The sequence below is a fragment of the Prinia subflava genome, chromosome 3, assembly GCF_021018805.1.
Source record: "Prinia subflava isolate CZ2003 ecotype Zambia chromosome 3, Cam_Psub_1.2, whole genome shotgun sequence".
NCBI lineage: Eukaryota > Metazoa > Chordata > Aves > Passeriformes > Cisticolidae > Prinia > Prinia subflava.
Window position 1 is genome coordinate 99193630 of NC_086249.1, and position 22885 is coordinate 99216514.

General features: G+C 42.0%; 1 protein-coding gene across 2 annotated transcripts in view; it reads right to left on the reverse strand.

The window, feature by feature from the left end:
- Positions 1-4686: 4686 nt before the first annotated feature.
- SRPX (sushi repeat containing protein X-linked) overlaps positions 4687-22885 on the reverse strand; it is a 38789-nt gene continuing 20590 nt past the window's right edge. Inside the window, exons 2-10 of one of the 2 annotated variants that reach the window (XM_063393011.1) lie at positions 22264-22323; positions 16555-16746; positions 15767-15943; positions 12581-12707; positions 10615-10736; positions 9768-9947; positions 9207-9340; positions 7783-7904; positions 4687-5688 (exon numbers count right to left, since the gene is read on the reverse strand). In XM_063393011.1, the coding sequence (XP_063249081.1) occupies positions 5508-5688; positions 7783-7904; positions 9207-9340; positions 9768-9947; positions 10615-10736; positions 12581-12707; positions 15767-15943; positions 16555-16746; positions 22264-22323 (1295 nt within the window). In that variant the 3' untranslated portion in view covers positions 4687-5507. The remainder of the gene's footprint in view (positions 5689-7782; positions 7905-9206; positions 9341-9767; positions 9948-10614; positions 10737-12580; positions 12708-15766; positions 15944-16554; positions 16747-22263; positions 22324-22885) is intronic. The other variant, XM_063393013.1, reaches the window with a different exon arrangement.

Genomic DNA, 22885 nt, shown 5'->3' on the forward strand with positions numbered 1-22885 from the left:
TCTGCCTGTTCACCAGGTCCTCCCCTCCATCCCTGAATCTCCTGCCTCTTCCCTAGTTCAAGGTCCTGCCCACCTGAAAATCCAGGTATGTTCAAAATGCATCTTTTCTGTAATTTCTGGTCCTGGTTTCTTTTTTTATTATTATTATAAGAAAAATCAACAAGCATTCTACCCCCCAGTTTACACTTTCAGCAGAGTCGTGTTCACTTCAGTTCAGCTCAGAGCTGAGGGCTCTCTTACATCTTTAGTTCCCTGGGCTTTTGTGCCTTGCTGTGCCTTCCCAGTGAGAAAGGAGGCAAACCCTGCTCCTGGGCTCTGGGCTTGTGCTGCCTCTGCTCTCTTTGGAGCAGTCTGAAATCCTGGCTGTCCCTGTGCCCAGGGTAAGGGGAGACCAGCAGGGCTCAGTGGGCTCTTGGTGTGGTTTGGGCACAGGCTCTTTTGCTCCAGTATCACTCTTGTCTAGCTTGTCCCTGTGCTGGTTCTGGAATTTATGGACAGGTCAGACATCCAAAAACTGGAAGGCAGCTGCAGGTAGGGGAAGACCCTCCTGCCATTTCTCTGCTCTCTGTATTTTTGCTCAGGACTGTAGCCAAGGACGTGCTTGAGGGTCTGGAAGACACCTCTGTCACTCCTGTACAACTGAACTGTAGTTCCTCCTCCCCTTCTGTTTGAGGTGATAGATGACAAATTCTCCTTGTAAATTTGAAGTATGGGCCATCCAAATTATTGAAATTCAGGTTTTGGTTACTTTCTGGCTGTGTGGGTGGCAATGGGAGACATGTTGGTAACTAGATAAGCACCAGCACATTCTGCATGGCCACTGGCATTCCCATTTGTTCCCTCTGTGTTTCACAGAGCACGCAGCAGCTGGGTCACTGCTTGAAAGAGGCCAGAGAAAAAATGCATGTGCTCTCCTCAGCTGCCATGTGGCTCCTCTAGCCCAGGCAGCCCTGCTGCTCTCTGCCTTCCAGCACCTGCAGCTGGTTTCCCACTCTTCCCTTTACCAAGCTGCCATAAAAATATCCTCCAGCCAAAAATGGGGTGAGGGAAATGGGAGCAGGCACATGGCCAAGAGGAGCTGTGCCAGCTCCTGATGGTGTGAAACACTCGCTCCCTTTTCACTTCCTGTGTGTGTACAGCAGGAACAGAGACTCTGGGGAGTGGCTGGAAGTGATCAAGCACTGAGATTGCACAGCCTGAGCTCTATGATTCCCTCACCTCCATTTAAAAATGGGTTGTGATCGTAAGAGTATTTAAATGCACTCCAGGTTACTCTTTAGCCTCTGCATTTTCATTAATTATGTGATGCAGTCTGACTCAGGCTCTTATGTAAGTACTGAGCTGTAATGAAGTCCCATGTTGTGGTCGTTTAGTGCAGAGCTGTAAAGGATCATTGCTGTTTTCATTAAAACAACACTTGCTGCCCCAGAGGGCTTTGAACTTCAAGAATAGGGATGTGCAACTTCAAATTTTGTCTCTCTTCTGCGGCTGTAGAGGTGTGTGAGAGCAGGGGTTGCTCTCATCTAATCAAGTGGATTATTGGGTAGAATCTGGGGAAAATCAGGCTGTTTACAAAATTGTTTTTTTGCTGAGAAACTGCTGCCTCACACAATTTATCTGAATAGTTTTGTTTGTGAAAGAAGCTGCATGTCAGGAACAGCAATTCTTTTCTCATCTGAAATAACTGCAGTCTTCTGGTTCATACTCAGAACCCCCAGGCTGACGTAGGAACCTCCAGCCCATGACTGTATCCCCACACTGTGATGTGTCACATCTGCAATGAACAGCCTGGAGGTGGGATGGAAAGGATAAGACTTATGACAGGTCTAATATTCGTGTTTTCAATCAGATTTGCATTTTGACAAGAGTGGTAGGATTAGAGCTATGGCAAGAAGAGCTGTGTTGGTAGTGTCAAAGAAACTCCAACCAGTCTAACTGAGAGAGGAGAATTTTCTGTGAAACCTTTAATAGAAAACGTGCACTGGTGTAGATACTTGTTTATGCAGTGTTATTTTTCTATTTTTCTAGGACCAGAAGTGTACAGGATGAGTTACTGGAATATATTTGCATATATAAATGCTGGGATAAAACCAGAAATACTAAATCCACTGTTCAAACACTCCCCAAAGGCCATTCTACCAAATCCCTGCATACCACACATGCAGTCTGATTTGACTCCAAAACAGAGATGGCACATGGTATTTTTCACCATTCCCCACAAAAATGTACAACAGAAAATGCCAGAAACCTTGTATTACTAATCAAGAACAGCTTTTCTTAATCACAGGATTTTAACAGATGTTCTGTGCAGAATATAACTAGTAATCCAATCACTCATGCACTCTCCTCCACTTAATTCAATTTCCTGTAACAGCCTAGTGATTGCAATCACTTCCCTGATTGTAGCAATTGTAAAGCCCTGCTCCTGCTCATCCAGTCATGAAAGATGACTGGATGCACTGACTCTACCTAAATCAAAATGCAGCAGCAGATTGGAATTGCAGCAATACAGGAGAAAAATCTGATCTTTATTTTTGTAATAGATTTTAAATCATTGGAAATCAGTTGCTCTCCTTTTTCGGTGAGGAAATTGAGGGGAAAACCCCCTAAACTTGTCCACCTGTGGTTCATGCTCTAAGCATGTTCCTGCTGAAGGACCTGAGCCAGAGAACTGGGGCCACAGCAGTCTGTATATGGATATGTCCTTGGGCTCCTTCTGTTCCACAGGCACAGAATCAGAAAGGTTTGGTTTGGAAGGGACCTGAGAGATCATCTTGTTTCAATCTCCCTGCTGTAGGCAGGGAATCTTCCACTGGACATGCTCCAGAGAGCCCCATCCAACCTGGCCCTGAGCACCTCCAGAGTCCCAGCCCTCAACACCCTCAGAATTTCTTCCTAACATCTAATCTAAACCTGTCCTCCTTCAGCTTAAGGCCTTTTCTATCACTGCATGCCCTTCTGAAAAATCCTCTCCAGCTCTCTTGTAGCCCCTTTAGGCTGCTCTATGTTCTCTCTGGAGCCTTCTCTTCCCAGGCTGAAGAGCCCCAGTGCTCTCAGCCTGTCTCCACAGGAGAGCTGCTCCAGCCCTTTGCCCACCTCTGTGGTTCTTCTCTGGTCTCCTTCCCCAGGTCCATGTCCTGGTGTGCCCAGCCCTGCTCTCCTTAAGCACTGACTGCAGTTAGGCAGTGGAGGGAAGGCACCTTGGGGCACAGCTGTGCCTGCCACCCCACGGGCTCTTACCCTCCTTGCTCCTTTACAGTGGCTTCAGCATTTACTTCATTGTTTGTTTGGTCAGGTCTGGAAGAGAAACGGTATTTCTGTGATTTTTGTCACCAGTCCTGTCCTTGCCCCTCATTCCTAACAGCAACACTTGGAAAGCCCAGGGCTTCCCTGCCCCTCAGTTGCTCATCCTGGCAAACTTGGCAGCAGAGTTCAGGGTGTCTCCTGATCTCCTTGGCCTTTGGGACCAGCACTGCAGGGCCAAGCCACGCTTTCACAGCTCTCTTGGGTGTTCAGCAACACTCTGCTAACACTGGAACACTCATCCAGTTCAGGAGACATGGCAAACCCCACACAGCTCCTCCTTGGTACTGCCACGCTCCAGCCCACAAATCAGCTTCTGCTAGCTGGTGTCAAGCCTGACTTACCTCTCCTCATATCCACTCCCTCATTAATTCACTTGCAGGACCAATCTTTTTAAAAGAGTTTTCTTTCCTCTTTTGTTTATTACTTCAGAGGATGTGAGAGACCAAATTCTGGTAAGGATTGCTTTAAAGATGCAGGTAAAACTCTTCTTCTGCTGACACCACGGGAAAATTTAAAACTGTACCGTATGGTCAAAGTCAAACAAGCACTTGGCTGAAAAAGGCTGTGCTCTGGAGGGGCAAGAGTGAACAGCACAGATGCTGCAGTGCTAGCTCAGACAGTCAAATTATCCATCATACCCTGTGAACAGGCATCCAAATTAACTCAGTTTTCACTCCTCTGACACTTGTATTCTTCACATGTGATGTGTATTCTTTGCAGTGGATTGTCAAGACTGTGGGCTGTAATAAAACAAATGAATTTTTTTTCCTGTTTTGATTGCCTCCTGGTATTTTGTTTATTAAACAGGAAAATTTTTCTGTTAATTTCAAAGTGGTGACTTGCAAACAAGTATTTTCACAGCTCTGGAAGTGACAAATCCTTGATGATGCTTCCCTGGAGTAATGTTTCCCTGCCATCAAATCAACAGCCTGGTCTGTCTCCAAGGTGAAGAGGGAAAAAAAAGTCTGCTACTCCAAGACTGTTGGACATTAAAAGCCAGAAGCAGAAGTGTAGCAGGTAAGAGCATATGTTCCTATTAAGAATTGCAGTACATGGGCCTTAGTAATTACTGCCCATCCCTTACACTGATCACTGCTCCTTCATCATATTCCCTGTGGCAGTGACTTCCCTGCTCCTGCATCACCAATTTTTCTCCTTCCTGCCGCTGAAAATCGATGCTGGTGTTGCCTCTGGCTTATGCTTTTTGTCTGTGATTGACACTTTTTTAGTGGAACTAAAAGGTACCAGCAGGTTCCTTGTACACTTTCAATGTGAGGCTAACATCTTTTATAATGGTGTGCAGAATGTATTTTGAACCAACTTTTTTATCAATCAACCACCTTCAACCCCCAAGAGGAATTTTAGACAACAATCTGTTTGCAAAACAATATTTTATTAATAAAAAGAATTATGAACAGTAAGAAAGAAACCCCAATTTTACACTGAATGAAAAATCCAAAATAAACTCCCAGAAACGTGCCTCAGTTCTTCACTCTCTGTACAAGAAATTCCAATAGGTAGTAAATCCTACATCCAAACTCATCCAGCTGTGGGGTCCCCAGCAGGAGGAAGGACACCAACCTGTCAGACCAAATCCAGAGAAGGCCAGGGACAGAGGAAAGGCTGAGAGAATGGGGATTGTTCAGCCTGGAAAAGAGAAGGCTTAGGGGTGACCTAATTGTGGCCTTCCAGACCCTGAACAGAGCCTACAGGAAAGATGGAGAGGGATTTTTTACAACAGTCTGCAGTGACAGACAAGGGGGAATTGCTTCAACTTGTAAGAGAACAGTTTGAGATTAGATATTTGGGAAAAATTCTTCACTGTGCAGGTGGGGAGGCCCTGGCACAGGCTGCCCAGAGAAGCTGTGGATACCCCATCCCTGGCTGTGTTCAAGGCCAGGCTGGATGTGGCTAAGAGCAACCTGATCTAGTGCAAGATGGCCCTTTTCAGGGTTGGAACTCCATGATATTTAAAGTTACTCCCAACCCAGGCCATTCTATGATCTAAAGATGACTGCAAGTACCAAAGAGCATCGTGCACCCTTCTATGCACAGCACCCACATGGCTGGAGAGATTTACCAATACTCACAAAAAATCCCATCAGTGATTTCAAAAGCCATGCTTTGCGTAGCACCAAGGGGAGAATTTATGTGGATTAAAAAAGAAATTCACCGACAACTGCAGGCCCTGAAATGCTGAATTAGGGACACGACTGACCAATCTCTGCTTGCAGTTTCATCTCATCTTTTCTCAAGGGGAATTTGTCAATGAGGGCAAAGAGCTCAGCTGGTGTTGCTGGGAAAGGGTAGCGCTCCTTGTCCATGCCGTGCTTGTCCATCACCACGATGTTGAAGCTGTAATGGGGGATCCTCAGCAGCAGCCTGCAAAGTAAGGAACTGGTTTTGTACTGGTTTTGTTACAGGGCAGCACCAGTCTCTGGAGTCTGAGCACAGGAGGGTGGAGATGCTCACAGGACCTACACAGAGTCCCTCTGGTTTCAGCATTAACAAGGAGCCAGATAAGGAGCAGCTGCCTGCACCCAGCTCTGCTCTCGGCCAGTACCCACTGCTGTCACAAGAGTGAAACAAGGTTAGACAAAAAAGGGAGTATGAACAATTCCTAAAGAAAATCCTTATGATGAAGCTGGAGTTAAAAGACTATTCCCTTTCTTGGCCTCCATTTCTTGGCTTTCCTTGGCATAAAAATCACAGTATGGAAAAGCAGGACAAAATTACTGGAATCTGATTTCACTGCTACCTAGTAATAATAATCATCTGTGACTGAATTGAGAGGAACAAAAGTCATTGCTAATCATGGAGCAGTTCTTCCAAAATGGTAGAAATGGTCATTTAAGCTCCTCAAGTAGCAAAAGCTACATAAGTAACAAAATTTTATCTGTGGTGCTCTTTTCATCTTTTGCTTGAAGCAGTAATCTACTAGAAGATCCTTAGATATGCAGTCAGTCAACATTGTTAGTGTGGGGTAAATAAATTCAGGCAGCCATGAGAGAATGAGAGAAAGCTGCCATCAACAAGAGTCTGGGGGATTTTGGAAAGGTCTGAAGTACCAGAATTGGCCTTCCTCAGCCTCCTAACAAGTGTGAGTGCTCTAGGCATAGTCTTGTTGCAATTAGGGAGCTTGGCTATTAAATTCAAACTAAAATAAAGATTAAAGCTAAGCAATGATGATAGAAAACTACATTCATCTTGTGCCATATCACCTAAGAAAAAATGCTCCTAAAATCCAAATGCTAAACTTCTGTGCTATCCAAAGTTTTAACTGGGGTACCTGTGCTCATTAGCTTACTGAAATGTCAATTCTGGACAACACCTTTATTCTTAAGCGTGCATTTCATATTGATTTGAGCACCTTGCAGAACTGGAAAGCTGTAATTCACACACTAAGCAACAACAAAGAAAAAATCAATGGAAAACTAACTTTCACTGAGTTCAGGGCAGGTCATACAATACCAGTTTCTGAAATGTAGCTTCATTAAAGGTTGCAGAGGATCAGGGAATGAGGTGTTAAGAGAGCTTATTATTTTCTACAGAGCCACAAGAAAACCATTTCAACTTTAGTAAAAGAATCTTTATTTTCTCAAAATAAAGATTTTTGTGCTCTCCTTTTTCTTTTATTAAGAACAGGGTTTTTTAAAATAATTTTTAAAAATCCCCTCGCTGCTGTGTCAGCAATTTGTCACTGTCTCAAAATTAAAAACTACTGCCTTTCCTCTGGCATAGCATAGATTATGTTGCCTAAAATGCTCCTTGACTATTTTCTAAACAACTCTTTATTTTCCTGCCAATGAGGCCATCACTTATGGCTTTTTTTTTTCCGCTTCCAGTCCCTAGGAAATGCTGGCACTTGAAGTCTCCCTTTGAAGTGAAAACCAATCCTCTCCCAGTCTAAACCCAAGTCAAAACAGTTTAGGCACCTCAGTAAAACTGCTGCTGCTGCAGTCGGGCTGGGGAGGCTGAGATGATTTCCTCTTTGAAATATTGCCCATCTCATTCCTACATGTGGGACTTCAGAGAGTTTCCCCTTTCCCTGCCTCCCCTTTATGTCTGGCCACAACCACCACCAGCCCTGGAGAGGATGGGCTGTCTCTGCCATTTGGGGCTGTCCTTGCAAAGCAGCAAGGGGCATACATTTATATATCCAATACAAATACACACAGACTGTACACACAGAAGTGTTTTCAGTGGCAGCACCCCAAAATACAGATTTATATGCCTGTGAACATGGTCATATTAAATATATAGTTAAATAAATTTGTTATTGTGTTTTAATTTGGTGTAGCTTTTACACAGAGAGCAAATAAATCCTAAAGTGTGCTCACCAGTATCTACTTTCCAGCATCTTGCTGTGTACGTTAGAATAGAATACATGAATTTGGAGAGTAAGATGCAGGGATCCAAAGCAATGCAACTTGCAGGATGAGGTGCAAACACAACAGCAGTGAGAGCTTCCTTTACCTGAGCTGCAGAGCAAGTGATGGGGGCAGCAGCTTCACCCCTATTCTTCCTATCTGTGCTGGGAAGACACCAACCAACTCCACCACGGTGACGTGTCGCAGGTCCAGGCCACACTGTGCCGGCTGCAAGGGTTAAGAGGAGAAAGAGGGGTGCTGGTTATCCCTCAGAGAACAGGGTCATGTTGTGAGTGTGCAGCAAATGTTCACAGAGCCCTCTCTTCTTAGGTTAGTTAAATGTTTTAAACTGATTTGAGAGCATATTTTGCAAACACTCAAATTCTCACGGCAAAGAACTGGAGCTTCATGACTCCAGTAGAGGTTAAGTAACAGATTCTCAGATACTCTTAAGAAAACCAACACACAGGGACCACCTAGGAGAAGAATAAACTTGTCTCTGTAGGTATATGAAAAGATGACAGGATACTAAGCATTGTACCAATAATCTAATTCGACAATCAAAGCAAATTATGTGAAACAGAAGTTGACTTCAGAAAGTTTTCTTCCATGCCAACTCATTTGCCCACTGTCAAGAAGTGGAAAATGTCCTATAGCCATTAAATTCAGTTTGATCAATATATTGAATTTTCTTCCCAAGTTTATCTAATAGAGAAAAGGAGCTGCTTTGGTTTTCTTTCCTAAATACTACTATAATTTAAGCCAGTAGTTAAAAACATCATCACATTCATATCTCAAGGATTATTTATACTGCGTTTTTTACAACCTGTGAGAAGAAAAAACAACACGGAAGCAGATGTGAAAGAAAACAGGATTGGTTCCTTTCCTCCCTTTCCCTGAGGACACATACACATTTTGGAGATCTATCCCTAAGTCTAGAAAAAAGCCAACAAGGGCATCACACTTACAACATATAAGAAGGAAAACTACCAGGTGTTTTGGGTTTTTTGGAACAAAATACCCCAGTGTTATCTCCAGCACTCAGGATGATTTCTGTGCTGTGTCTCTGGTCCTTTGTTTGCTGGTGCACTTTTTATTTCTGAAGCTATTCACACTTCCTTGCATTGTAGTATCAAATTTTGTAAGCCTGGTCTGCATGAGCTGCTCAAGAGCTGGAGGGTTGGGTTTGGGCTTTTTTTAAACTTCCTTAGCAGCTGAAATGGAGAATTATTATTAAGCACAAGTTAAATTAATTTGGGGAGGATGGAAAGGCCAGAACTGCCTGGGATTCAGCAACTGGTCAGAGGCAGCACAATCCAGAATGGAGCTGAGTTAGAGACTGGGGGGATATTTCAACTCACCCCCCTGTGAAAAGGATTAATCTGGAAACACAAGTGCTTGAGTCAGATCTTCCAGTGGCTACAATATAACAGCTGAAGTTTGTAGATTTATATAAAAGTGGAACTTGTCCTCTTGTGTCCTTCTTTAAAGAAAAAAAATAGTTGCACATCCCCCTTAAATGTGTTTTACCTGCAGCATCCCCAGCTGCATCCTGTAGAAGAAGTTAGCTGCAGTAGGAGTAGAAATAATTAGCAGCCTCCGCTTCTCATAAAACTGATCCAGAAGTGCAGCTGCAGTCCTCACATTCACATTAATATTCATGGCTGGAATAAAATTAAAACAAAAGTTATGGAGCATACTCAAAACAGATCTATTTCTAGAGACAGAGTTAGACAGCAGAAATACAAGAATGAGAAACAATAATAAAGAAGACATGGGTGAAATGCTGGCCTCATTCAAGCCAACAACTTTATTGTAGGCTGCTCTAGCTTTCACAATGAAATGACTCCAGGATGTGAGGTCTTGTAGAAAGCTTTGAGCTAAAACAAACTCTGGGACAGAGCAGTCAAAGGCAGCAAAGGCTTCAGCCATAAGCGCAAACTGGCAGGGGAGACAAAGGTGATGTTAAGTTTCCTACCTCTGGGACACTGCAGCTGTATTCCACCACACACACCCCCTTCCCAAATTCTCACTGCCTCAAGAACCACTGTGCTGGATTCCTCCTGGGAGAGTGGTGAAATACTCACTTACGTGCACAGGTTGGCTCCACTCCTGACCACCCCAAATTGTACTGGCAGACTCGAGCTGGGCTTCCTTGCAGCTCGTAGCCCCCAATGCAGGAGAACTCACAGGTAGCACCATAGTTATTTCCATCACCTGAGCACTTGATGTAGCCATTATCTGGAGCATTTAACTTCACACAGCGCCTGACTTTGAGCAAGAGAAATTAAAAAAAAAAACCACCAAAATGAAAGACACAGCATGAATCACCATTTGTTACTAAGGCAGCACAGGTCAGTGGAATACCAGTACCAAAGACATTTTTCTGTTTGCTTTCTGTATTATTAGTCATACATTTAAAAACTCCAAACAACCAACCCGAACTCCCTCACCCCTCACTCTTATGTAAAATGAAATAGATGTGTAGGTGTGTGCATGTGACAAAAGGTCAGGGAGCACAAAGGGCTGAAGCTGAAAACTACAGGTCACCTCTGTACATTCAGCTCCAGAGGTTAACATCTGGGCCTGTGAAAGGGCAGCCCTGCTCGAGAGATGTGAGCCTCAGCTGAAAAAAATGCTTTCGCCTCCTTGTTTCAGCAGCTCACAGGCTACATGTCACAGAGAAGCTGGCAGAAGGGAAGGGGTGTGGAGCTGGAGGCAGGGCTGATCAAAGCGGCTCTTCCTGGATGTGCAAGAATGCTGCAAACCTGACCTCCAGGGTCTTCAGTAAGACTCTGTTCTCCCCTTCAGCATCATCACAGGAGTTTATAAACACAGACATATGCAGATAAATACAGAAATGAGAACATTCTCAAATTGCCTACTAAGCCAGGTGCAAATCAGTGTCTGTGTTTACAGGGTAAAACACCATCCTTACCTCTGACTTTAACAAGAAATTTGCAAGTGCCTTTGTTTTCAGCTCTGTCATACACAGTATATTGGATTTTGTGGTCGCCTTCTGGAAAATGTGACCCTGGTGGCAGGCCTTTCAAAATAACACTAAACCAAGAGATAAAACAGGACAGATATTCATAAATTCACCAGTATTTATTTACTCACAATGCTGTAAAAGCCTGAACAGGGATGTTTGTGCATGCTAGGATTGTCTGGCTGCCTGCAGGACAGAAGACTTGGGAGTAAGCAAAGGAAAAAGCTGGGCAGCAGCAACCAGAGTATTTAAATTTGGTACCTATACTGCTAAGACAAGGGGGTTAGAGTGGGCAGGGTCTGCTCCCTTCCTATAAAACAATTCATAGTGTAGCCAAGCCCATCATGCCCAGAGGAACTCAAGCTTCCTTCTTACCAAAGAAAAAGTCAACATCAAAAAAGAAAACTTCCAGCCTCTTACAGTGGGGATGTATTCCCATCTGGCTGCTCTGAACTGCTCCTGTGACTGTCATTTGGGACTGTTAGTATGTACAGAAATGGAACAGAAAGTGAGATTCAGTGTCACAGCGTAAGGGTGTGGTGATCCACAGCATTTTCACCTGGAATTTGGCCCTGTCTTGCAAACAGGGTGGGAGAATTCAGATATATAGAACATAATCTCTGTATTGAAGCAGAGAGCATGTAACCAAAGAGATTTCCATGTAATGGAAAAGCTTTTGTACTCCTGAAACTGAAGGACTGTGCACTTTTTAAGAAAAGCACTGCATACTCTATAAAATAGCACAATTTAGCAATATTTTATAAAAATATAGATGTGATTTATGGAAAAGCATCCATTGAATCAGCTTGGCTCTTTTCAGCTGACAACAGTTACTCATATGACAAAGTCTACATGGAACATTCCCCAATTTTTGCCTATAAGATATTCCTTTGTCAAAAAGACCTAGGAATTTCTCCATTCTGACATTTTTCAAGATTTTACTTTACCAGGTGCAGTTTTTGATGTTGTTAATTGCCACCAAATTGTTACATCAGACCTTAATGGCAATTAAGTTTTTAATTATGTAATGAATTCTTTATGAAATTATTAAATTATAGAGGGAAATATAATTGTCTTTTATTAGGTTTTTTGTGTTCACATGAAACTGAACAAAAAAAGCTTGAAGATGTTTACATTGAACATGTAAACATCTTCAAGCTTAACAACTTGGAGCTTTTAAGCTTATCCAGTCCACTAATGTAGTGATGTAACTTGCTTACTGAAAGAAACAGATTTTCCATGCTCCCACCATTACAATAATCCAGACTGACCTAAATCCTGCATGATAAAAACGGGAAAATCAGAGACAGCAGTACCACCAGAAGTACACCCTGCTCTTCTGGAAAATGGGACTGTGAAACCATTGAAAGTGGCAAGGAAATTTTCAAGTGTTGTATCTAAAACCAATGTTTAAATTCATCAAGGCTGCAAACAAGAAATGTAACTTAAAAGGTAACTGCAGAATCCTGGGACATCAGTAGCCAGCACTACCTTAAGAAGAAACCTAAAGATGATTGCAGGTATTATTTTGTGACACACTTTGGGTTTTTTTAAGACAGTCAAACTTATCTCTTCTGTTACCTCCAATGTACAAAAGGTAACTTGTTGTAAGAAAACTTGTTAATTATGAGACCCACAAGGCAGCTCTGCTAAACCTCACAGGAGCAGTCAAAATGCTGCTGTTGTCTATTCCACCAGCTCTAAATAACCACAACTGGGTAACCAGCTCCTGAACAACTCACCTCTAAATTGCCAGCTTTTCCAGTTAAACATGCAATTCTTCATAGAGCAGTGATATGCAACAGCTACAAAAAAACACCTTGGAGGAATGAAGGGAAAAGGGTCCCTGGCCTGCTGAGTTGCTAACAAAAGAGTAAGAAGGAGAGAATACAAACAGGCAGAGATTTTCACCTACTCTGTCAGGATGCCATCGGCGGTGTCGCGCCCCTCCGGCGTGTCCCAGAACACTCTGGCCGTCAGCTTGTTGGGCTCTGCTGCCTTCTCCTTCACGCTCGGGCACTGGATCCTTGGAGGCTCAGTATCTGTTGGAATCAGTGTCACACAAAAGGGCGTTGGAGCATCTGCTGGAGCTGTGCATTTTCTTCACAGCTCCTTCCCTGCTGTCAGGGTAAGCCAGGACCACCTCCAGCCGGCCTCCTCAGCCCTGGATTCATCCCAGCAAAAGGCACATGGAGCCTCTGCTTCTCACCTTTTTATAAGGAGAGCTGGCAATGAGCAGCCCTTTGCAATCCAAAAAACCCAACCAAAAGTAGTTACTGTACATTTCTGTACACAGTTCAGTTAAGAAGTAATGTCGACAAATGGATGGCTTTGAATGCCAAGGAGGGATGTCCAAGATCACACCCAAGGAGCCTGGATGTTCTGTTCACCTGCATTCTTTTCTTTGTCCATCTGTGCAGTAGTTAATGTGATTAAGAACATTTTTAAAGCACAGTGGACATCAGTCTGTCTCTGTATGGTAACTTTGCATGTTACTCTGTAACTATAAAATAACATGCTGGTTATTTTTCCTGCAGTAATGCCAAAATGAGAAACAACAGAAGACTGGCACAATTACCATTTTGTAATGAGAATCAATACTGCATTTGATTATTTCCTAGTAACTCTTATAATAATGTCTTACATCAGTAGCCAGCACTAAATTTCAAGCATCCTATCAATACAGCCTCAGGATGTGACAAAAGGATGACTTAGCTTGGTGACAGCCATTTACCACAACCTCTGCTACACAATCAGCAGGGAAAGGCAATCTTCCCAGGAGAAAAAACAGTGACATTTTTCAGTCTTCTAGAGGAAAGTATCTATTTCAAGACATGCTACAGTGCATTAAAGATATAATGGAAATATTATTCAAGTGAATATTGGCATTTTTAGCTAACTGATAACCAAAACCAGCTGTACACTGATTTTTCTTTTAATCAAAATTATTTCAGCAACATAAGGGATAGCCTCCCTCTTACAGGGTGGGGACAGGAGACAGTCTGCTTTGTTAGGACAGAATACTCACTAACTCTAAGGACTTCTGTAAGTCACTGCTAGAACATATCTAATTAAAAAAATGTATCTTTTTCCCCTCCTTTTAACGAATATATATTTGACTACTGAAAGGCCTTATGCCTTTCCTACCTGGATCTTCACTGCTGCACTGTGACGCCCACATAATTTATTGCAAAAATGCTACACAGTGCAACTATGCAGTATAAAAGGAAAGCCCCTTGTTTACAAGAACACTTCAAGTTCAGGTATGAAGTAATTTTAGCTATACTCAATGCCAAAAGCTGTGGAATCCCCAGGACACTTCCTTGACATGAAGTTTACCAGCCTATGCCTCTGATCACGAGTAGCATCCCCACTGTGCACAGAGCAACTAATTGTATATGAAAGTTAAGAAATTAAGCAGCCTTTTTTGCCTTTGTATTTCATTGCTCCCCTCAATTTCACACCTCAGTTGAAAGTGAGCCCTTCAGCCAGTCCTCTCCTGGCCACTGTGTAGGCTGCAGTTCTGTAACTTCTGAATGACACTAAGGAACAAGTGTCCAATTGCAAACGTCATTGTACTGTTAGAATTGTGTCTGGCCACAATGTCTGGCCACAAAAAATCTCTATCCTGCCTGTCAAGAGGTCAAAATATAACCTTGTTAAACAGTCTGCTAACAGCAGACCTCACTATTTGCATATAGGAACTCTGCACACAAGATTTGAAGGGACTTTCTCCAAACTATGCAGTATTACCACAACTTAAATCCTAGTACTACTGGGGTTTAATCTACTGGGTTACTTGGGACTTGCAATCCTAGGCAACAATTGGGACTTGAAACCCTATGCAACAACTACTCTGCATTTTTGGAATGAAAAAGAAGTGTTAGTGCTAACTTAGCCTCTTTTCTTTGCTGCTTAAAGTACTTGCTTACTTTATGCTGCAAGACAGCATCCTTTGTAACAAGCACACCATCTCTGCAAACAGATGAGCTTCTGAAAGTACCAGGAAATACAGAGGATTATATTTTATCATTTCCAAACTTAAAAGGTTTGTTCTCTTCCTCTGCCCACACCACTGAGAAGGACAAAGCTTATTTTTGCATATAAAAACAAAGAGATGCCACTAACAGTCTAGACCTAACAGTTCATCTCTACATTTGTACAACACCAAGTAACAGGAAACCTGAAAAACATTTTATGAACATCAGGCCACAGTGGAGAGGCTCCAAAGCCATTTGCCAACCTAGACTGAGACACAGGCATTCTGAGGAAAACCAAATTATCATACACACAGAACACAAAGCACAAACACTCTACCACCCACATGCTTTAAATTACTGGTAGCCATTTCAGATGGCCAAAAAATACTTTCCTTTGTGGGTGGCTGCTGAAGCTTTTATCAGAGGCTTCCCAGAAACAGGGGCACTCACAGGCTGAGACTTCACTATGTGCTGAAATTTCATTAGTAGTCAGGAAAGTTAAATCTCAATATTTGTTCATCTCTCTTCTGATTTATGGATATAGAAATACTTCTTCCAGCTGAGGTTACCAGGAGACCATTGACTACATAATGAAAATTGCTGGCATAACTAGAGTGAACCAGGCTGAAATTTAAATTAGCTCACTGCAAACATGCTGGTAACAACAATCCATTCACATTCTCTGGATATATTTGAAGACCGTGATCCCAAGGAAGAAAAACAGTTTGGACAACAGGTTTACTTTCAAACCTGCTTTTAATCATTAAGCAGAAAGAGTGTGACAGACTCCAGCACAGAGAACGTGCTGGAAGAGCAGCACAGTCATCACAGGCTCCCAAGGAGTCACTCAGGAATCACCAAAGGCTACCACAAGCATTGTAAAGTGCTGGCCATTTACACCAGACTCACCTCTGTTAAAGAGGTAGTGCTTGCATACTGGCTCGGGACTGAAAGTACTGAGTGACAGATCCTCGTACCTTTGTAAAACTGTTCTCTGCATCCTTAAGAGGGACAGTAACTTTTTCTCCCCATGAACTGGACAAAAAAGGCCTTTTGGAATTCATGTGTGCAGGGCTCGGGCACTGGCAGGTGCCTCAGGATGCAGAGCAAACCCCCCTTACCAACGCAGGCGGCGGGGCGGCCGCTCCAGGCCTTGCTGTCCATGCAGGTGACGATGCGGTCGCCCTTCAGCTGGTACCCCGGCGAGCAGTAGTACTCACACCTCGAGCCAAAGTAGGCACCATCCAAACACTTGAAGCCCCCGTTGGCTGGCATGGACAGCGTGGGGCAACGCTTCTCTGGAAAAGGAAACAAAGACCTCTGGAAACTTGTTACACTCCCGTTACAGTAATGCACATGTGGGGTATTACACAGAAATAAAGACACAGCTGGCAAACAGTAAGTGGGAGAAATTCTTCTTCTAGGTGAGGTTTTTCAACACTGTTCTCATTAGCTGCATTTCAAATTTAACTCTACATAAGCATTAGTGGGCTGATACAATATTTATATGAGAAAAGGTATGACAAGTACCTATTCCTCCCTTCTCAGAATGTTTTACTGTAAAAGCCCATTTAGACATCTGATACAAACTGTGTCAACTTAGAAAGTATAAGATGGACAATATTTTAAAACAGCTTTATGGCTCTGTCATAAAACTATTCCCACAAATGAAAATCTCACATTGACAAAATATTCTGTATCTGCCATGAGTGTTTGTACCACTGAGACACTTATCATGTCATGTACCCCTGTGAGATTTTCAACAACAAACTAATCTACATGTCCAAGCATACTGCCGACCTTTAAAATGAAAAAAAAAAATCCAAAGAGCAGTTTCAATGACAAACAAGAATTTATTGTCTGACCCTGGAGCACAAGTCACACACAGAGAAATTTTGCAACCACTTACGTTTGCATAGCACCTTCCCAGACCAGCGTTTGCTTGACTGACAAATCAGCTGGTGAGGGCCATGCAGTTCGTAGCCTTTCTGACAACGAATATCACATCTTGTGCCCAACACATTCTTGTAATATTCCCCTTGAGGTGTCCTGCAGTTTGCATAACCATGTTTCACTTTAATGGGGGAGCACCACGGTGTTTCTGGCACAGAGAAGAAAAAAAGCCCATGCAAAGCAATTAGAAAAATGTAAAGGTTCAGACACAAATATAAAATCATTTTGCTTAATCAAGGTCACAGAGAAGAAAAGGGAAAAAAGCCCTTATTTAAAAAGGCACCAATCTTTCAAGTGGAGAACACTGGAGAGATGCACTTACACATGAGGAGGTCAGCCCTTTAAAACTGGAAGCTTTTTTTTTTTATGACAAACATTAAACATTGTAGCCATTATACTGGAGGGCTTGGGAGGGCAGGTGGGGTTTTACTATGCTTTTTGTCCATGGAATAAGTGTGCCACCATGTGGGCAGTTTGATGACAACTGGGCTGCTTTTCCCTCTTGTTTTTAAGCAGACACATCTAAATGCATTTTGATAAGAGAAGCTTGCATTAGGAATATCTTGGTGCAGTTTTCAGCTTTCCACACTTAGCTTAGTGTTCATTAAAAAAAATAAGTTCTGCTTCCATAATAATCTGTACCTTGCAAAAGTCAGTGATGGTTCAAGCTCTCCCACAATTAGAAGATCCCACTAACAGAATTCATATTGCCAACAGGTCACGTTGAACCTGCTCAAACTGAGCCTTTATTAACTGGCCAGGACTATGCTGTAAAATATTCAGGATATGGGGGATAAATCCCCACCTTGTGAGGATTTACCACCACACTGTGGTGCTGAGAACAGTATCAAGTAGAGACTTCCCTTCCCAGCCAAAGTTTCACATCCTTTGTTTAGCTTTGTCAACAGGGTGCACCAAGAAAATGGGCAGCTCCTCGGTTGGAGTTTCCTACACAAGCAGTGACTAAGCCTGCCCCTTTCTCAGATCCAAGATTTGAAAAGCATGTACTGGGAGAGGGTGGAAGGGAGGGATTGCAAAGCAAAAAGAGAAAGGTAACAAATCCTGAAATCCTGAGTGACAATGTGTGACACGAGGGATGGGCATGAAAAAACATTTGAACTTTGCATGAAATATGGAAAAAAAACCCCTAAACAAACAAAACACATGAGTTTTTAGCCTTGCATACTCGCAAAGTCACAACATTAAAAAACTTCCTAGATCGTGCTTGGCAGATGTTCCCTTCTAGCTTAATTTCCATAGTTATTAAGTATATTTTCCTACACTAGTTGGATCAGCTCCACACATAAATAAACAACAATCAATACAGCATTTCTCACACATGGGATATTTATATTCAGTGTGCTATGTTTCTAGGACATATTTATATTTCCCCAATGGAAACTACACTTTACATCTGTAATTTGCGGTGCTGGTCCTGAGTAAACACAAATAGCATCTGCAGACACTAAATCAATTAACAATCTTTTTCCTAGACCAAGGGCTCATTTCCTCTAGACTAGTCCATTTCTGAAGCAGTTGTACTGTGATATGTTTATTTTTGTCTTTCATTAATACAAGTAAAAACCTTTTACAAAGATGTGTAGATGAAATTATTCCCAGTGTCACCAAAACACAGTAACTGAGAGACAGGACACAAGCAGGCCAGTCTAACAGCAACCCTCAGGTTAAGGGCAGAGTACAGTTCAGCTTTTTGGCTTACCCACACAATCATCCCAGCTCTGTTTCTTCCCACCTATAGGCCTGTTTTCTGAATGTCAAATACATCTTCTGCTATTTACCTTACAATTATGCGAAGTGCTTTGGTGGAAAATGGGTTTTGGTTTGGGGATTTGATTTTTTTTAGAACTATTTCCTGTCCCTCACCCTGATGTCTATCCCACAGCTCTCAAAACACTTTTAAAAAATCCCCACATCCACTGACTCGGGCCATTTTGTTGAGGGGCTGCATCACAATGGCTCCCATTTTTCATGCCTGTTGTGCACCAGATTAAAACTGAGACAACATGAGGAGTGTGAGCTAATGGGAACAGAAGTCAACTGCTGAAAAAATGAGTGATGCCAACAGCCAGCTCTGCCTCAGCTGCTACCCCAGGGCTGCTGGTGCAGTCTCAGCACCATCTCCAACTATTCTCTGGGGGATTCACAGCCTCTGTCTCATTTACCTCCTGCAGAAATCCTCCTACTCCTGAGCTTCCAATGATCTCCACTTCAGTGGTCTCATGCCCAAACTCTCCAGCTTTTCTGTCCCGCTTGCTCTTCCCATGCACTGAGACCTTAAACTTCAATTTATTTACACACCCAAGCTTGTCATTAACTTAGAACTAGGCCTCAGTTTTTCTACAGAATGGCTTAAACCTGAAGTTATTAAGATAACACTATCTGCAAGGGCAGGATTGGGTGATAAAAACTCATCTGGGCTGAGCTTTCACCCCAGCCAGTTATGTAACCCTTCAGCAAATCAGTTCAAGACATTTATGCCTTGGGTTTTCCACATGTATAAACTCCAAATGCACACTGACTTCCTTTGTAAAGGGTGTTAAGACAAATATGCTTTGCAACATGATCAAGAGGCTAATAAAAATAAAATAAGGAGGGCAAAGAAGCTGTTTCAGGTATTGCAAATTGCCTGAGTTTTTCTGCAAATTTTTGTGGTTTTACAAACACATTTGACAGCTACCCATATATATATATATTTATATATATATATAAGGTAGCTAACAGCTAAAAAATGCAGTTTAATGCAGAAACACAGTACTGAAAAAGTAAAAGCCTTTCCTGTAGTGTTGTTGCAGCTACAGTGGTTTACAATGAGAAACAAAGCTCCTAGACAGTGGCAAAATGCATCTTGCACTGGACCAAATGGTTCTGCCAGAAAGAAAAACAAAAGCAAACATGCTTTCGGATGCAGATAACTTGAAGAGCTTAGGAGCAACTTCTTTAATTTAAAACATTATAATACTTACTCTAGAACTGACTGTGATTAGGAGTGGGTGAGGCAGGGTTTACAAGCCATTTACAAATACTGGGGGTTAGACCAAGTGATACTGCTGGAAAAAAAAACCCAGCTAACTTGAAAAGCACATCAAACAATACAACAAAGTTTCAGATCAAAGTTTGCTTATTTTTAAGTGAAGGCAAATATTGGTTTTCAAAGGGTAAGCAGCTACACAGAGCACTTGTGGAATATTATGTTTGTGTGAAGCCCCAAGGGGTTACACAAGCTGTTCCCTGCCTCAAGGCAAGATCAGCCATGTTCCTGAAGCTTTAGGGATTACAAAAGTTAGAGGTTTCCCAGGCATCTTTTATGAACTTCACCATCTTTACCAGGCTCTGTTCACCCAACTGAAATCTGAGATTTTAGGGACTACATACTGGGTTTTTTTGTTTGATAGAAAGTTTGCAGCAGAAAAAAACCGTAAAAAGTCCCTCAGTAGTACAACAGCCTGAATTTTCATTTAGTAGTAAAACACTACAGAGACTCAATCCTGTGTTTGAAACCACTGGAAAACAGGCAGCAAACAGAAATGGTTGAAGCCCCAATGTTGCCTTTAGAGCTATGAATACTGCTTGATCTTTACAGTATCTGAGAAAACCCATCAGGAATGAGGATCACCAGAGCAGCAGGACTGGAGCTGTGAGGGACACAGGAACTGGTGTATTCAGGAAACATTTCCTCATGAAATATGATCAGAGATGCCAAGTGGCAGGGAGGAAAGCATTTTCTAGAGCATCATCTCCCCCAGCCCCTTGGTCCTGTTTAAACACCAGCCTCAGCTGAGCCCTTCCTTCACACAGTGACCAGCTGTACTGCTGCTTGCTGCTACACCAGCAACAGAGTTGATGGTTCACCAGGGACGAAGGGAAAAACTCCTTAAAAATGCTGTAGGCACAGAAAATCTTGGCCATGTTTCTCTAGAAAGCTGAGCAAGTGGGAAAACATCCAGATGAAGACAAAAGGGTTTGGTAGGAGGCCGATTTTTACCCCTCCCAATAAACTGCAATGTTTTGTTTGCAGATGTCAAAGAGGATGAATCTGTGGGCTCGCTTGCACATGTGTAGAAAGAAAGAAAACAATGCTGCTTACATATGTGAACATCAATTACAAAAATCTGTTCAGTTCCTGTTATTGGTAAATTTTATTTGCTAAGAAATGGGCCACACCCAAAATGCTGGACTGCACATCTGAGAAGTTCTGAAGATTGCTACGCAGTCCATTTTTTCTTGCTTTCTCCATCTCCTTCCCCCTAAAACCAACATAAAAAATTATGCTAATGAAGAATCAGCCTTTTCTGTTCTAATGCTTTATACTCTTAGATTCACATTGTCTGTTCCTCAACATTTGGCAGTAGGGCTTCCATACTTGGGATGGTTTTTCATATCTGTGTGAACAAGTCATTGTGTTTCACTTACCCTGGTGACATTTTGGCTGACATAAGTATAATCCATTTTGGATCACCATACAAAAGGAATTTACACAGAATCCACATTTTAACTACTTGCCTGCCCTGGCATGAATTGGCATTGATTTATCTTCATGATCTCTGAGTTCTTTTTCTATGTATCTGCAGAGAATCACATGTTAAAAGGTAAAGAAAAACGACTTAACCTAAATAAAGCTTTAGAGAATTATTCGTGCATATGTTTGAAACCAAATTTTATACTTGAGTATTTTACTGGGAGGAAGATGAGACATTTATGAAAACAGCAACATAGCCATAAAAGCTGTGCTTTCCCCTTGGCTGTTCATAAATGTCTCAATTATTTTATGATTTAACTCTCATATGGCCCATTGATTCTTTGCAGAGAATGAATAATGTACAACAAGACACCAATGAACAGTATTCTCAAGTAATCAAAATAATGATGACAATAATATGTCCATAGATTAATTTACTAAAAAGAAACAGTTACCATTTAAGTGGCAAATGAAATGCTATGTTTCTTTAATGTCTAGGCTTCTGAGGGATTTTGGCAGAGAAGAGTGATTTTAAGACAAAAGCAGACTTTTTAGAAAATGGACACAGCAAATGGAAGATTTACTGGTAGTGGCAAAAAACTTCTCACTTTTGCTGAATGGCAAAGTCTTCCAGAACAGGGAAGAAAACCTGAATTTGCTTTATAAACATGCCCATCTGTTCACTCATCCAGATACATAATTTGGTTTTGGAATGCACACACACATTTGTCAAACACACTTCACTTGACATTTCAGGTAGCAGGTTAACCTGAAATGCAAACAATTTTATAGAAAGAAAAAAGTAATGAAAACCAAGTTCTCTTGCATGTACTTCTATACATTACCATGAGTAAGCCCAGGTTTTGAGTCAGCTTACCATTGATGGTTTTGTTAGCATGTATGGATAAGAAAGAGAAGCTCTTCCTGATTTTCATAATTCAACAACCTGATCCTCCAGAAGCAAAAGCAATGTAAAAGTTACTTACTCAGGTGCATGAAAGAGCTGTGATCAATATTTGGTCTAATTTCCATTGTTAAAAACAGTAGAAATTAAAACTTGATCTACATATCCATGAGAAAAAACATGGAGGTGGATCACCAAGATTGCATAATCCATGAAAGAAAAAAGAATGAAGCTTTCTGTCAGCAAGCAGTTGATTCTCTTTAGCATATAAGCAAAGCATTCACCTTTGTATCTACTGCGTGCATAAACATCCTCATCATCTTCCAGGGGTGAATATCCCGATCCTACAATACAAAATAAGAGAAAAAAAAACTGCAGCAAGAAAGGAAATATAAATTAAAAATAAAAGAAAGCTTTGAGAAAAGACATGCAAGATTAGGATGCAATAATCTATGCAATGTCATCAGCATGGGCTTCTCTGAAGCTCAGAGTCATAGCAGACCCACTTTATAGTGAATTTGGAAGGGACAAATTGATTTGATGATCAAGTGAAATAGTAAATTTCTCTTGGTGTTCCTAGAGCAATGTTGTGCAATGTTAAGTGGCACATGCCAAGTCCCAGCTCCTCTGTTCAGGTGATCTAGGGAGCAGAGAGAGCAGAGCAGGTACAGGTGAAGGGTCTCATCAGAGGTTTCACTAGAAAGTGGTTCCATAGTGTCAGTGGCTGTTAACAGCCATCAGGCCAAACAGCAAAAGTAAAATGTAAATAATTCAAGTACAACCATCCTTAATGACCTGTCAGATCCTCACACCAAGAACAAGGCACTGAGGTACATGACCTGAAAACACAAGTTACACTCAAATCAAAAACACGGTTTGGTTTCAAGCACTCTTCTGGCATTGTTC